Source organism: Osmia bicornis, chromosome 3 (assembly GCF_907164935.1).
Source record: "Osmia bicornis bicornis chromosome 3, iOsmBic2.1, whole genome shotgun sequence".
NCBI lineage: Eukaryota > Metazoa > Arthropoda > Insecta > Hymenoptera > Megachilidae > Osmia > Osmia bicornis.
The window spans coordinates 10,567,859-10,582,361 of NC_060218.1; the positions used below are offsets into that span (position 1 = coordinate 10,567,859).

A 14,503-nucleotide genomic window follows, 5' to 3' on the forward strand; every position below is an offset into this window, starting at 1 on the left:
TTCCGTTTAACAAAAATTTTTGTATAATTTAATAAATTTATATTAGTCTGGACGTATGTGGTACATACGAGTGTATGCAAAAATCTTCGTTGCATTCAATGTATGCAATCCACTCATTGTCGGCTTTTTCAAAGACATCAAAGAGTTTTGCGCCGCAACATAACTGTAGTGTGATCATATCAGTGAATGCAATAATTTTGATAAATTTTTAACAAAGATATACATATACCTACTAATGATATTTTATATACCATATTGTTAGTAAAAGAAAAAACGTGCTGATTTTGTTAGAATTATTTGTAAAAATTTTACAAATAACAATTTTTTATCAAAGTGCATTTTTATGAATTTTTGACAGTGTGCAAAAGATTGCTAAAATCGTCGCTTTAAATAATTCCAACGGCATCGAAACTTCAAATGCAGCCGACAGGGCCTTTCAAATATTAAATTCTCCGTGTCGATGTGCACGATTTCGTATTCATACACCTCGGTCATACGTGCTCTCCACGGCATCTCGCCTCCCGTCAACTACCCAGTATGCATGAATAAAGATGGTGCAGGTTTTGCTAGCAACATCATACACTTGTCTGAGAAACGACGGGAACGCGTAAGAGTGGAATATAGCGATGGGAGTAATCATGTATGTGTACCATTCAAACAATTCTAAGTTTAAGTGATAGGAATTTTGTTGGGAAACATTCTGGCACTCCAAAGTCTGTATTTTAGTAAACTTAGTATTTTTTTTTCTTGATATTGGTTTCGAGTAATTTTAAAAGGGATTATTACATAAAAAATTAGGAAATGTGCAATATCGAGCAAAATAGACTTCTCAAGGGAAAATAACGTTACAAAGGAAACAGGAATTCTCAAAATCTTAATTTTGACGATATTAATATTAAAAGTGATTTAGAAACAAAATAATATAAGTTTTAATGAATAATTAGAAAATATAAATAATAACATAAATAAGGTTAGGTTAGGTTCTGTGCATGTGAAGTATCGAATAACATATGTTCAGTATCAAATAGCGCATGCGTAGTATTGAATAGCGCATGCTCAGTATCAAATAGCGCATACGTAGTCCCAAAATTGTACAAAAATTTCTTACCACGATATCTCAAAAACGGTAAGACATCCAGCTCTGGAACCAATTTTAATCGGTTTCTGGTAATCAATTTAGTTTATATGTATATCGAACCTGAGTTCTCAATTTTGGTAGGGCCATTCGGAAACTTATCCCCAACTATATATCAATATTTAATATTGAATAGACTGATGTTTACTAAATAAAAAACAAAATTTATTAGAAAACCGAAATTGCCTAGACCTTTTCCCAAGCGTACTAAGTAAGACAGTAGGTAATAAGAGAATACTGGATTGTATCTGAACGCACAATAACTACTCCAGGCTAGTAATAAAAAATAAATTAAATTTGTTTTCTTCGAGTACGGTTCCCATCCATCGCTAGTGGAGGGCAGTGGTACGCGTTATGGCCAAAGAGAAATGATGGGCAAACATGCGAGACAGAGAGCGTTGTGAGTAAGAAAGAGATAGGACGAGGTCGCGAGGAGGGTGCCGGAGCCAGAGGGGAAGGCGCGAGGAACGGGACGGACAGGCGCCTACAGCGTGGATCCGAGTGGCGCCACCGCTAACGTAAGCGTCAGCGTTAGCGCCGGTCGCGCGTCCGGACCGGCCGATATTATCCAGGAAGTTACGAGCCGCACCTGTCCCATCATACCTCTCCCACCCATCGGGACACGTCGTCCTCGTCGCTGCTTTTACACAGTGCCGTCGCAACGTGCTCGTCCCCGCCGTACCGTGCCGTGTCGTGCGACTGCAGGTGCTCGATACCGCAAGCAAGCGAACAGCTTTCGCGTCAGTCCCAAAGTAGAATCTTCCGGCTGACGTGATCTTGCGTCCGGCTTGCACAAAAAGTGGCGGATATAAGGTCGACGGAGTCGGATTCGTGATTCCCCATCAGGGGAAGAAACGCGACGCCAGTCGAAATAATAGGCCAGGAAGCATGACGTGAACTGTGCTCGGTCGAGCGATCACCGAAATAGACGGGAAATAAATGGTTTTATTACTCGCGCGAAATTTCGACTCTTGGATGGGATTCGAGTTTCAGGTGCGAATTTATTTTACACCGATGTTTCCAAGTATTGCACGCATAGGGTGGGGTAAAATTGATTGTTGAAGGGTGGAAAAATTGAAGGACTGATTATTGGGAAGGCAAAAATTTCATGGTTATCCATTACTAGGTTAATAATTACTAGTTCTTTTACTCTTAATGGAATAATATGCCCCTATATCGTTACATTTTCTTCCCTCTGCTTCGCAGCCCCCATACACCCCATAGATACACGTATTATGATGGAAACTTGATAAAAGGACATTTTTTATCAAATAAAATATCGCCAGATTTTGTTAAAAATTTAATACATCTTACAATGTACTCGATGAAATTTTACCATTTCCCAAATACTCAATTATTATAAACTACCAAGTGTAGTTATTCTTATTTTTGTCCCCTACTGTACATTACACTAAACTTATAAATTGAGCATGTACTCAATATTGTGACAGAAGGAGAAAAGGAATTCTAAAAGCAATAGCAACCGGAAAAACGAATGTCCCACCTTGTTTTACGACGACGAATTAAGTAGGGTTAGGCGCCACTGATGTAGACGATTAAACACGGTTCGGTGAGCATGATACGTGTCTACTAAAGGGGCAACCAGGTTTTTCCATTCGCGAACGGAAGCCGTTAATGCTTTCGAATTTCCATAAACGCGTGGAAACGTGGTTAAGCGACAGGTGGCTTGATCTTATTCAGGAAGAGGAAAGTTGTCGCGTTAATTGTCCGTCTAGTTCGGAAAATTTTGCTGAAAAATTCCTTTAAACTATTCCGAAAAACGAAGAACAATGGTAACAAAAAAAGAAATTTTTATTTCCACCGGATTTGAAAATCAATTCACTTAAAAGATTATAGGGACCAACATTCTTAATAATTAATATCATTATATGTTAATAAAATAGTTTGTTAATTTTATGTCGATTGATCATTAGTTAATTGAATTCAATTTGAATTCTAATTCTTCAGAGTACTTCACCTTCGAAATTCTTTATATTCAACTATTGTCCTTTATAATTGCTTTCATCCTTCCGACCTTTGAGCATTCAATTAGGAAGAAATTCTGGGTTAAACTCATAAAAGAGGTTGTTGAACAGCCGTCAGACACGAGTAAACGAGCCGATGAACAAGTTCGTATTACTTGATAGCAAAGAGACAGAAATTTTGACGATTGGTCATTTTGACACGCGGTCTCAAAGCGTCGTCCCGGTTCATCGGGGGTCCAGCCCGAATGACAGCCTTCCACCGGACCAAGAATAGCCCGAAACGTCTCCGCGCTTCGCGGAAGATGAATTATAGCGGAATCGTGAGTAGCCGCTTCGAAGAACGACGGCGATCGCTCTGGTCGTCGTGGTTGGAATTTGGAGCGTTGACAGCGGCGCCGCCGGGGGTTGCAGCCTCGTCCAAAAGAAGAAAAGTATCGTGTTCTTACTTTGTACATGCTTGAACCAATCCAACGAGAAATATTTCGATTCATTATTGATCGTCCAGCGAAAAATATCACAATGATTAATTATCGTATGATGAAGACTTAGGGTCAATTAATAGTTTTGCTTTATTTTAGATTCTTCGAGCAGGATCAAGGCATGGCAAATTGAAAAGTCAATTTGTACGTGTTGCAATGAAAAAGGATCATTTATAACTTAAAAAATTATTTATGTATAGAGTAAATTGCCAAAATATTTTTTATATTAAGAAATCAGTTGGTCACCTAAAAGTGTTAATCTCGAAGGCATAAGTGAAAATAAATAATTTTTTGGAAATTTCTTATGTGAGAAAAATGATATATTTTCAATACTGCCAAACTGGGTTCAACGAACCCCCCTTCATTTTTCTAGGATTAAGAGGGATATATCTTGTCACCAGCCAGGTTTACTTAGAATATAATGTATCATCTATTTCCATCATTGTTCTATACAATTTTCATTAATATAAAAAACACCAGGCTCTAATTTTCTTTATCGTTGAAAGGAAATCTGATTAATAGCATATTTCAAAACATCAATTAACATTCTTGTCGTGGTTCAAAGTACTCAACAAGTGCGTCAGTGAGAATCAGACAGACATCTTGATCTCCGAGATAGAGTTACCCGATGCATTTTGCTTTCTCGGTACCGACGTTCCTTCCTGCATTGTTCCACAAGGCGCCAGTGTTTATGCTGGACTGTCTGCTTGTCCGTTCTCGAGATCGTTTCCGTGTGTTTCTACGATCCGTTCAGACGACTTGCCGGTACCATCGGCGCGATATGTCAAGAATGGCGCCGTGCTTTGCGCTACACTACGGTACGTGAATAATTTTCGTGTTTGGAAATAGAAGCGAGCAAAAGACGCGATTTGTTCCTTGGGTCCTACGCTAATGCAGCCCGTTACCAAACGGCTAACCGCCATAGCTTATAATTTTCTACCTTAACTCCGACGTATAATCTGGCCAGCCGTAGGGATGCTCCTCTTCAGATCCGTGCCGCTACATTCTTGTTTGTTTAGGAATGTTAATAATATCGCGAAAGCACGTTAAACACACGAAAGATCGCTATTTAGCCTCCGTCTATCCTTCTTATTTTTCCTGGGACGTATAATAGGTATGCACTAACCGTCTGATGCGGTATAACGATGAATTTGCGAGTAAATACACCGAGATTATCTCGTCGATTTCAGTTTTCATTGTGTACTCGGCAAATGCATTGATAATGCACCTGTAATAAGCAGGCAGATACTACTTAATACGTAAATGATAGAGCAAGGAAGAATGAAGTTGTTCGAGAAATAATTAGCTAATTATTTACATGTCTTGCAAAAAGGTGATTGCAAATTAATTTATTCTCAAGTAATTTTATTCGATGTTGTTATTAAGACATTGAGTGTCGTGGAGGCTACCGGTGGCTGCCACTGTAAATTCAATACAATTAGATGTAATATATCAAGAACAAGAATTATTCATTTTCTTACTAGCTATAAATTAATGTTAAACGTAGATAGAGATACATCATTATTTTAAGTATTTTGATAACATAGTAGATAAGAATTATTTAAAAATAAGATACACAAATATAGTATAGACCCAACAACAAATTTCATCTATAAAATATCAAATCATCATTCGAGGAAGCTACTATATTTTACACTTAAGCGAACGAGCAAAAAGAAAAGAATAGGATGGTCTTGAACAGGATCCTGAACGAAATGAAAATAAGCTATCATTACGAGTAGTCGCGAAAATAGAATTTCTCAATGTCATCGTTCTTCGAATGGATAAAACGCTTTTTTATCCCACGGGTAACCGTCTAGAAATACGTAGATTCGTGCGCGACGTGGAAGGGCACCTTGATCAACGCTTAATTGGACCGAGGCACCGAGGACGTGGACGGCCCTGGAGAATTTACCAGGCTTTACTGAACGAACGAACGATGAAACGAGACAAAATCAGAGCACGAGTGGTAAAGGAGGGAGTCGGAGCGAGGAGGTATACGAAGAGAGAGAAAGAGCGAGGGACAGTTTGCGGAGGCCAGGCGCCTGATTACTAGCCAGCTCAGGACGCCAGACATACATAACTAAATAACTTCCTAAATTCTATATCATTTCGGAGCGGGTTCCAACGGTGAAATAACGCGTCTAGACATAAGCTGAAGAAAACGAACACGGCGGACGGCAAAAAAAGAGCGAACTTTAATGCGTCAAGACGCTGATTTATCCTCTGAAGTCATTTTCAATATGGTCCCGGTGATACAAATTAATGAAGCTCTGTTAGCTTTCAACGGATGGCACCGATTCTGATTTCTCTATCTTTCCATGGATAATTTGAAAATAATTTTTTACTCGTTGTTTTTCATGGAAAGGGTTAAGGGTTATTTTTCCTTAAAGTCATATTATTCAAAATTTAAAAATTTTTAAGGGATCTTAAAAAAATTCTTATATGAAACTGAAATTATATTATTAATACAAGGTAGCAAGTAGAAAGCTTAATTTAATAAGTGACACCCTGTATATTAGATTCGTAATACTGATTTATATTTGTATATATAGTAGGTGCCTTTTAATTAAAATGTAGGTTCAAGTAATTTACTTGCCATTAAGTCGAATAGAATCACACAATTTACTCTTTTATTGTTGTTAATTAAGGCTGGTGGTGAAATCTTTTACTGTCATCTTAACATCTTATCGACCGGAAGCCTATTAACACGTTGACTGGCACAGTGAAAACGGATGTATATAGCAAGGCACGCTTTAATTACAATTATTCAAGATATGATCGTTTTAGTTTTCGATTCAAGCTTTCTGCTTATTGCCTTATTAATTCTGTAACTTTGTTGCTTTCAGTTAGTCAATTATAATAAATTGTATACACCGGCCACTGATAATCCCTGCAGCAGTAAATGTGCTAATAGACTTTATGTTTAATTTATAATTCAATTAAAATAATAAAACTTAGAGTATACTGCAATTAATAGAATTTTGATGATATCAATTACATAAAGCTAAAAAAAAAAAAATAATTTTGTTACAGATATTCCAATGACCCTGCAAACACCTAATCCTGTTGATTGATTCATGTAAGTATAATTATTCAAATTACATATAAAGTGACAAATAAATTCTTTCCAAGTAGACGGTCTCTTTTTGTTAACATTCCTTTGTCATTTAGCAATAATGACACAGCAGACGAACGTTTCCTTTACGAGAGATATCATGACTGAAATTCGTCTTGGAATGTTGACCCTCGGGGTGGAATACTTGCCGATGACTGGCGCTGGCGCTACGTAGAGGCGCTGGCGTCAGTCTGCTCGAGTAACTACGACCGGCTGACGCCCCCGTCTTCGGATGAGTCCACCTTGCGCTTTGCCCCCCTTCTTACCTACGGGAACCTGCCCCCGCCCTTGTTAGCTTTATTCCCTCATCCCCTGTCATCGCTACCTTCTCCTTCCAACGCTTATCCTGTTCCACAACGTGTTCCAGTTATGCGAATCAAGGAATCATGATTAATTAATTCGTATTTCAATAATTTCTCAAAGATTTATTAGGTTGGAAATGTTTAAACATACCTTCTATTAAAAGAATGAGATGTATAGTTATTAGAAAAAAAAAAGTACAGCTCAGTTTATGAGTTGAAATTTTTGTTTTAAATTCCTTCACTATTTAAAATGGAAGGCGACTATTTAGCAAGAATATAATTTGCAAATGAGGTAAATTTTTTGTAATTGATGATATCATTAATCCGAAGAATCGAAAATGGAAGGGAACGAAATAAAATTTTGAAAAGTATGATCCCGATAGATACGAGCGGCGGCGCAAGTGGCGCCTCTCATGGCTAATGCGGGAAATAATGGCGCGGCAGCGACGGCCATGTTTAACAATCTCCCTTGTGTGTTTAGTATGCTGCGGTCGGTGTATCGGCGCGCCGAGACGAGACGAACGGGACGAGACGAGCGACGGTGGCGACGAGGAGGTGGAGGAAGAGGCGGTGGAAATCGGTGTGTGCGCTCATGACGGAGACCTCGTGCGTACCAGTCGCGTCGTCGAGCGGAGCCGAGTCGAGTCGTGTTACGGCTGTAATCGCGGTTGTTCTTCGCAACAGTTTGTCCCGTGACGACGTCAGTATCTGTGCGCGAAAAAGACAAGCGCTACTGTACAAAAGAAATTTGAAACGATAGAAGATCGTACGGTACTACACGTCGCGAGAAGACTGAAAGGAATTCTGCACGTTCGCCACGCAACAAACTCTTTTTATCATTCGTCCCGTACCGTACGTGTCGAAGTTTTAAAAGTGCAACCGAAGCGCTGCTACTCTCGTTCGACCTCTCTCGCCCTCCGCGAGTTATATATCCGATCGGAGAGTGCACTAGTCCTCCCTACCTTCTTTTCCTCGGTGTGTATTTTGCTCTCTCCGCCAGTTTATCCGTCTTGCTCTCGCATTATCCCCCTCCGTAAACGTACTCGCTAGCTCTTTGGGCAGCGATTTCAAGAATGTGACAGTGCGCGTCCTCGCGGTCGCCTCGCGCGAACAAGCCCGCAGGCCGGCGACGGCGATGGGTGACGAGCGACAAGTGTGTTACGGTGAACAGTGAGAAAACAGTGAAGAGGTAGAGAGAGAAAGACGGACGATGCAAGCGGAAAATGTCAGTCGGTGATACGCGTATACGGATGACGGGGAGTGATCGACGCGACAATCTCGGATTTGAGGTTAAAGTGTCGTCGTCGTCGTCGTTGTTGTTATGTGGTGCCGGTGCGCCGGCATTGGCGACGGCACGGGCAAAGGAGTATCAAGAACGAAAACGGCACTATCGTATCCTGCAGGGCTTGCAGGCCCGACATTCGAGGGACATTGATCAAGCATCCTGCTGTATCGTCGGCAGAAACGTTCCCTAAGTAAAAAAAAAAAAGAAACAAATTCGTGCAGATATAAAACAATTTTTTTCGTAAGACGAACCGCGTCGATATACGTACATATATTTTCAACGCGTGCGTGTACGATGTGATTGTGGTTGTGTGCCGGGTCGGGAGGTTAAGGCACCACATCGCTGTCGATATACAACGTCGAAGGAAAGTCAAGAACCGGTGTCGTGTGTGCACGCGCAACCGATTCGTGCTGCTACATCCAACGGATAAGAAGTGTATCGTGATACTAATAGTGCGCGTCCGTAACCCCGCCGGCGACCGTTGCACCGTGTACGTCCACAGACAACCGAAGCTGACGTCCGCGAACCGTCGACACATCAAGACATAGAACCCTCGTGCCTTTTCTCTGTTATATTATGTGCTACGTTTTCCCTCCATCGAACAATAATTCATCGAATACATTTCGTTCGCGAACGGCAGCATATTGGACATCAATCTCATTCGTGGAACGCGCCATTTTTTCCAGTCTCACGGAGCCGTCTCATTGGATCGCTAGGCGTGACGTATCGGTTGATAAACGAATTCGAAACAAAAGGGTGTTCCAGCTGATCGAGATCGTGGCAACAGATTGCCGTTTGGTATCGTACGTGCAAATAGCGTGAACAGACGCGCGCGCGCGTACTGCTCGCGTCACCAATCAGCCGGCCAGTTTGTGTATACACAGTGGCACATAGGTAAATGAGAGTTCAAGGTCAACAGACGGTATTCGGCCTAACCTCGTTCGAAAAAGTTATCGACTCGAACACCACGAGGATAAAGGTAACCCCTTATTCCGTTCTCGGTCACTTAACCGTACGTATCGACAGTTGAAAATATTCTCTCGGTGCCGCGGAAGAAAGGGAAGCGGCGAGCGCAGCGCTGACGAAAAAACGGCAAAGCAGCGGAGAGGCGCGTTTAAAGCCTTCGAGCGTGTCCACGACTGTACTCGTGAAGCGAGCGTTCCTTGCTACGGGGGACTGTCACACTATTTCGGGACCGTGATCCAAAGTGCACGAGATACGCGGAGAGCATAAATAAATATACTCGCGTGTGCTGGCCCCGTCAGAAGTCGCTGGGGACCGTCATTCGTCTGTGATTCCTTCGCTCGTATGTGTGTCGTCGCAGGAGCCGTGTTTGTTGTTTTTCCCGTCGGTGTATAACCGACCGGTGTGTGTATATACTTCTCGTGTTCCGTTTTCTTTTTCTTTTTTTCAATTTTATTTTACCATCGTGGTCGTCACGTTGGCGAAAGAGAAGCAACAGGAGAAAAGAAGCACGTTAGCCGTGGAAGTTATAAGCGGTGGAGGAAGAGGAGCAAATCGTGTGGGGGCGGCGGTGGTGGGGGAGGAGGGAGGAAAGCGGGGCCGTGGAACGTGCGGTGGTGACACGGTGTCGCGTCCCGACACTGATTCCAGATATTTCTTATTTTCCGCGCGGCTACGTTGAAAAGTACTGGCCCCCAAATGCGCGAACCGCAAATCCTGTTTCATGTTCATGTTCTGGAGCAAACGGACGGCGCTCACTAGACGTCTCCTAAAGGCCAAGGTCCGTGGAGAGCATGAAACCGAGTGTGAAGCTCAAGAGGATTCGTCACGTATTCATCGCGCAAACAACACGACCGGCACCGACAACGACACGTGCAACGTGACGGCAACGACGGGCCAAACAACCAGAGGAGCGCGTGGAGCGTCGTCAGGAGGAGGCGCTGTAGGAGGAGGTGGCGGTGGAGGTGGAGGAGGAGGAGGTGGAGGTGGAGGTGGAGGTGGTAGTCGTATCTCCTCGAGTAGACTACAACAAGGTTGTTGCGGCGGTGATCAAAGCCAGGACGATGACGAGGATCCCGTTCGTTTGTTGAGGTGCAAGGAGCTCCTCAAATCGCTCAAGGAGAATCAGCTAGAGATGTTACTCACCGCCGTGGAGAGTTCCGGTGCCGATCTCGGTTCGTGCATCCTCGTGCCTCACCAGCAACCCGAGGACAGCTACGATCCCGAGCAACAATGTTATCGGCCCCATCGTTATCATTACCATCACCATCATTATCATCACCATCATCATTATCATCATCGACATCATCGTAGACTTCATCGTTCTTCGTCGTTGGAGAACGATGATGATCAGAACTCTGGATCGGAGGACTCGTGCACGTTACCGATCAGACCGGAACGATGCAGGGTACCTGTTCGAGGCTCCTACGACAACGCGCCAATCGATCCTCACCTGCTCTGCTGCCAGATCTGGCGGTGGCCGGATCTCGCTCACTCGTCGGAGCTCAAGAGACTTCCTGTCTGTCATTCCGCTAAAGATCCTGTATACATATGCTGCAACCCTTACCATTGGAGCCGGCTCTGCAAACCCGGTGAGTTTCTTATCCTGATTTTATTCTAATTTATTCCTATTTTATGGAATTCCTCGAATAATTTCATCCTTTCCTTATTACTCGAGACTGTAGTTACTCGATACAAAGCGCTTTTATAATTTTCAATATAGTAAGCATGCAATAGAAATTTTCTTCAAATATTTTTCATTGCAAAATTCGAAAAAAGCAATCGTAGCAAAAGGATGTAAGGATAGGTCACCTCTTGAGAGTAAAAATCTTGTTCAGAGTTGGAAAAATCATTCCACCCCTTTTTTCTACCAAATTTAAATACCATTCAAAATGAGAGCGATAAACTTAAAAAGTAATAATTTTTATAAAAAGGTATTCATTGCAGTTATCCTGTAGTATTTTAAAATAATGAAAATTTGAAAATAATACGTTTTTCTTTTCTTCTATATACATATACAATAAAAATGTTTAAATGTTAATGATTGAAACAATTACCATTAAATCAGATTTTAAATGGAATACTATCAAGGAACGTTAACAGAACAGTATCGTTCAGCGTATTCAACATGCTGCATATAAAAATAGAGATGACCTTTATAGTTCAGATAAGTTTCGGGCAATTGCTGTGCTTTGAAAGTTGATAATTTAATTATAGAGATGAAATAATACACTGGTTAATAGATTTCATTTGTTTTGATTCTTGTTCGCGGATTACAAACAATCTTGCTCACGCTATTATTTTTTTTATAATTTTGGTGATTCAGTCTGCAGCTTCTTTCTTATACTTTTAATCTTTTTCCTTTTAATTCAGAGAATATACTGATTAATTACTCATACGTTGAACTAAGATACGACATCATCAGGCAGTATTCATGAAAAAAAAAAAAACATTTAACTTAAACGCGTAATAACTTGTTCTGCGATTTAACAATATTGTATTCTTTATGCATTTTATTGCAAAATGTTCAACTAACGTAGATTGTGACGTTGATTTCTATCTTCTCATTTCGATATTACATTTAACCAACAGCTGATTAGGGGTACCGATAACGTGATAAATGTAACATTGAAATACGAAATGAAAATCACACGTATCAATGGAATTATAATTTTGTTACGTAGAAATGTAATTAAGATATATTAGAATTCTTTTCGAATTAATTTTGAATTGAAGTTCTTCATCACTGGAACAAATAATTTGTCTGATATTAAAACAATGTAAAATGCTATTTTATTTTCTAAAATGACAAATGTTTATTATTCAATTTAGATCTATTTAAAAATTACATATTTCTGCTTTTTTATTGTTTGTTATATCAGAGTTAGTTACATAATCGACTGGTTTCTGAGCATACTAACCAGCACAAAAGATTTCATGTTTTTTCAAAATCAGGAAATATATATTGTAATCTTGATTATCCTTCGAGAACTTCAAAATTATCCGTATCGTAACATTACTGATAACAAGTACCTACTATTAATGCTTGAATTAGAAACTGATTATAATTAGCAAAAAGAGGGGTTAAATTGTTGTTAATTGATAGCAAAAATTTCCTCTGAAAGTATTCAAATCAATAGATATTAGACAAGTTATTGACAATTTAAAAATTTTAAAAATTTCTAACTATAAATTTTTCAATATTAGCCACTTTAGAATGAAAACTAATTAATTTAGTCGATATCTAATGATTAGAATGTACGGCTGTTCACTAGATAACTTTTTTCGTATTCTTATCCAGTTTCTAATACTTATAAATTATAGAATGATAGCGGATTTTCTCTTCATCCGCAAACGTTAGGTAATCTGTTCAGATGACTCAAGAAGTCATCAGGTGTCGAGATCGTAAATTCCATGGATAATCGATTTATAGAGTCATCCATATAGTGTCGTCCAGCGGAGATACCGTAAATACTGGGTGTTCGATTTTAATTTATTCGTGACGTTATCTTCTGAACTATTCGCTTTTGAAAAAATATTTCAAACAGAACGTACTCTGTTTTACTCCTTTGTTTCTTGCTAATCGTAAATGGAACTGCATATTTTTTCTGTTACGTAGATCTATTCTTCGGAATATACTACGTGAAATAATATTAGAGACCAATGTTGAAAAAGTCGACAGTTCGTGAAATATTTCTTGCAAAAATTTCAAGTATCTTAGGAATTGCTGATTCTTTAAATATTTCGTAAGCAGAATTTTCAGAAGAATTGATCTATTTAAAAAAGAAATTGCAGTAAAATTTTAGATGTACATATATTCTGGAATTAAGATTATATATTTTTGTGCATCAGTGACCATATACATACAAACCATTAATTACCCAAGGGATTAAAGATACACCTTGTCCCAGTTATACGAGATACTCCGTAGAGATTCGATAAAGTAGCCAACGACAATGGTACATTATCGTCTAGCCAGTGTAATAAAAGTGTAATAGAGGATCTTTTACGGTTGTTCGGGTGTCAAAGTTCGCGCGAAATTATACGTTCGAACACCTGTACCTTGTTCCAGGTATTCGGTTAAATCACCGGTCGTTTACTTTTCGACGTGTCGAACGTTGTCTCGGAGACGAGAGAATAATTTAGCGTCGTGAAAGGCCGGTATTGTAACGGCAACGAGCCGTAAGGCAAAATGCTAATCGTCACTTGGACGCAACCCGCTAACGAGCCTAAAGGCTCGGGTCAATGTAAAACCATAATTTATTGCCGAGGATTAGCCTTAGCGATGTCCACCTGATTGCTTTCCCTAGGTAAATGGCCGGTACACGCGTCCGTGAACTGAATAAAATCGGTGGAATTGCGTTTTCGATCGGGTGCATTCTTTCTAAACGAACTCAACCAGCGCAAGAAAAAGGAACAGGAACGGAATATAGAACAGTATCGATACGTGGCAACGTTTCTGATTACTTTCGGTGGGTGTCCGGCTAACAGCGTTAAAGTAATAAATTTTGATGAAACAGGACGTTTTACATTGCCAGGGGAATTAGCAATGAAGTATGGCTGTACGCTTCTGGTAGGACAGATTAGATGGAGTATCTTTTTTTTTTTTTTTTTTAATTTTAAAAAGTAGATCAGCAACGTGTAAATAAATAGTAATTTTATTGAAGTTTTTATTACTGGTCTGCTGTTATGCGTACGGTTATGACGTTTTAAAATATGCAAAATATATGCAGAACATGTGTTACGTATCAGGAAATGGAGTAAAACGTTCTGAATATCCATACTGTTTTAAATAAGATATTACTTTCGTTTTGTACGAGAAAGTATTTTATAAGTATCGAAATACCATTCAAAACAAGTTTATAAAAATATACCTAAGTTTATTTCGGACTGGTTATCGTGTAACTGGTGATACAAGGGAAAAGTGGTGATGATACATAAAAATAAAAAAATAAAAAAAAAATATTTTAATACGAGAATTCCTTTTGAAGATAATAAATTTTGAAAACTCAGGATGTGTTCATTTTTGTTTACAATTTATTATATTAGATAATGATAGATATAAAATGAAAAACAAAGCACTGATAAAATATCTGAGCTTTTTCTTTTGCACTTATTGCTGTTTTCATTTTAGAAAATGATATTTAAAATAAATTCAATATTAAAAAATGAATACAGTTACTTATTTTAGATATAAATAAATCTGCAACACGTAGGAAGTGAAGAATATTTATAT

General features: G+C 39.5%; 1 protein-coding gene across 1 annotated transcript in view; it reads left to right on the forward strand.

Moving 5' to 3' along the window:
• The first annotated feature begins 9,864 nt into the window (after positions 1 to 9,864).
• LOC114880197 (mothers against decapentaplegic homolog 7) overlaps positions 9,865 to 14,503 on the forward strand; it is a 62,885-nt gene continuing 58,246 nt past the window's right edge. Inside the window, exon 1 of the mRNA XM_029195937.2 lies at positions 9,865 to 10,859. Within this exon, the coding sequence (XP_029051770.1) occupies positions 9,992 to 10,859 (868 nt within the window). The 5' untranslated portion in view covers positions 9,865 to 9,991. The remainder of the gene's footprint in view (positions 10,860 to 14,503) is intronic.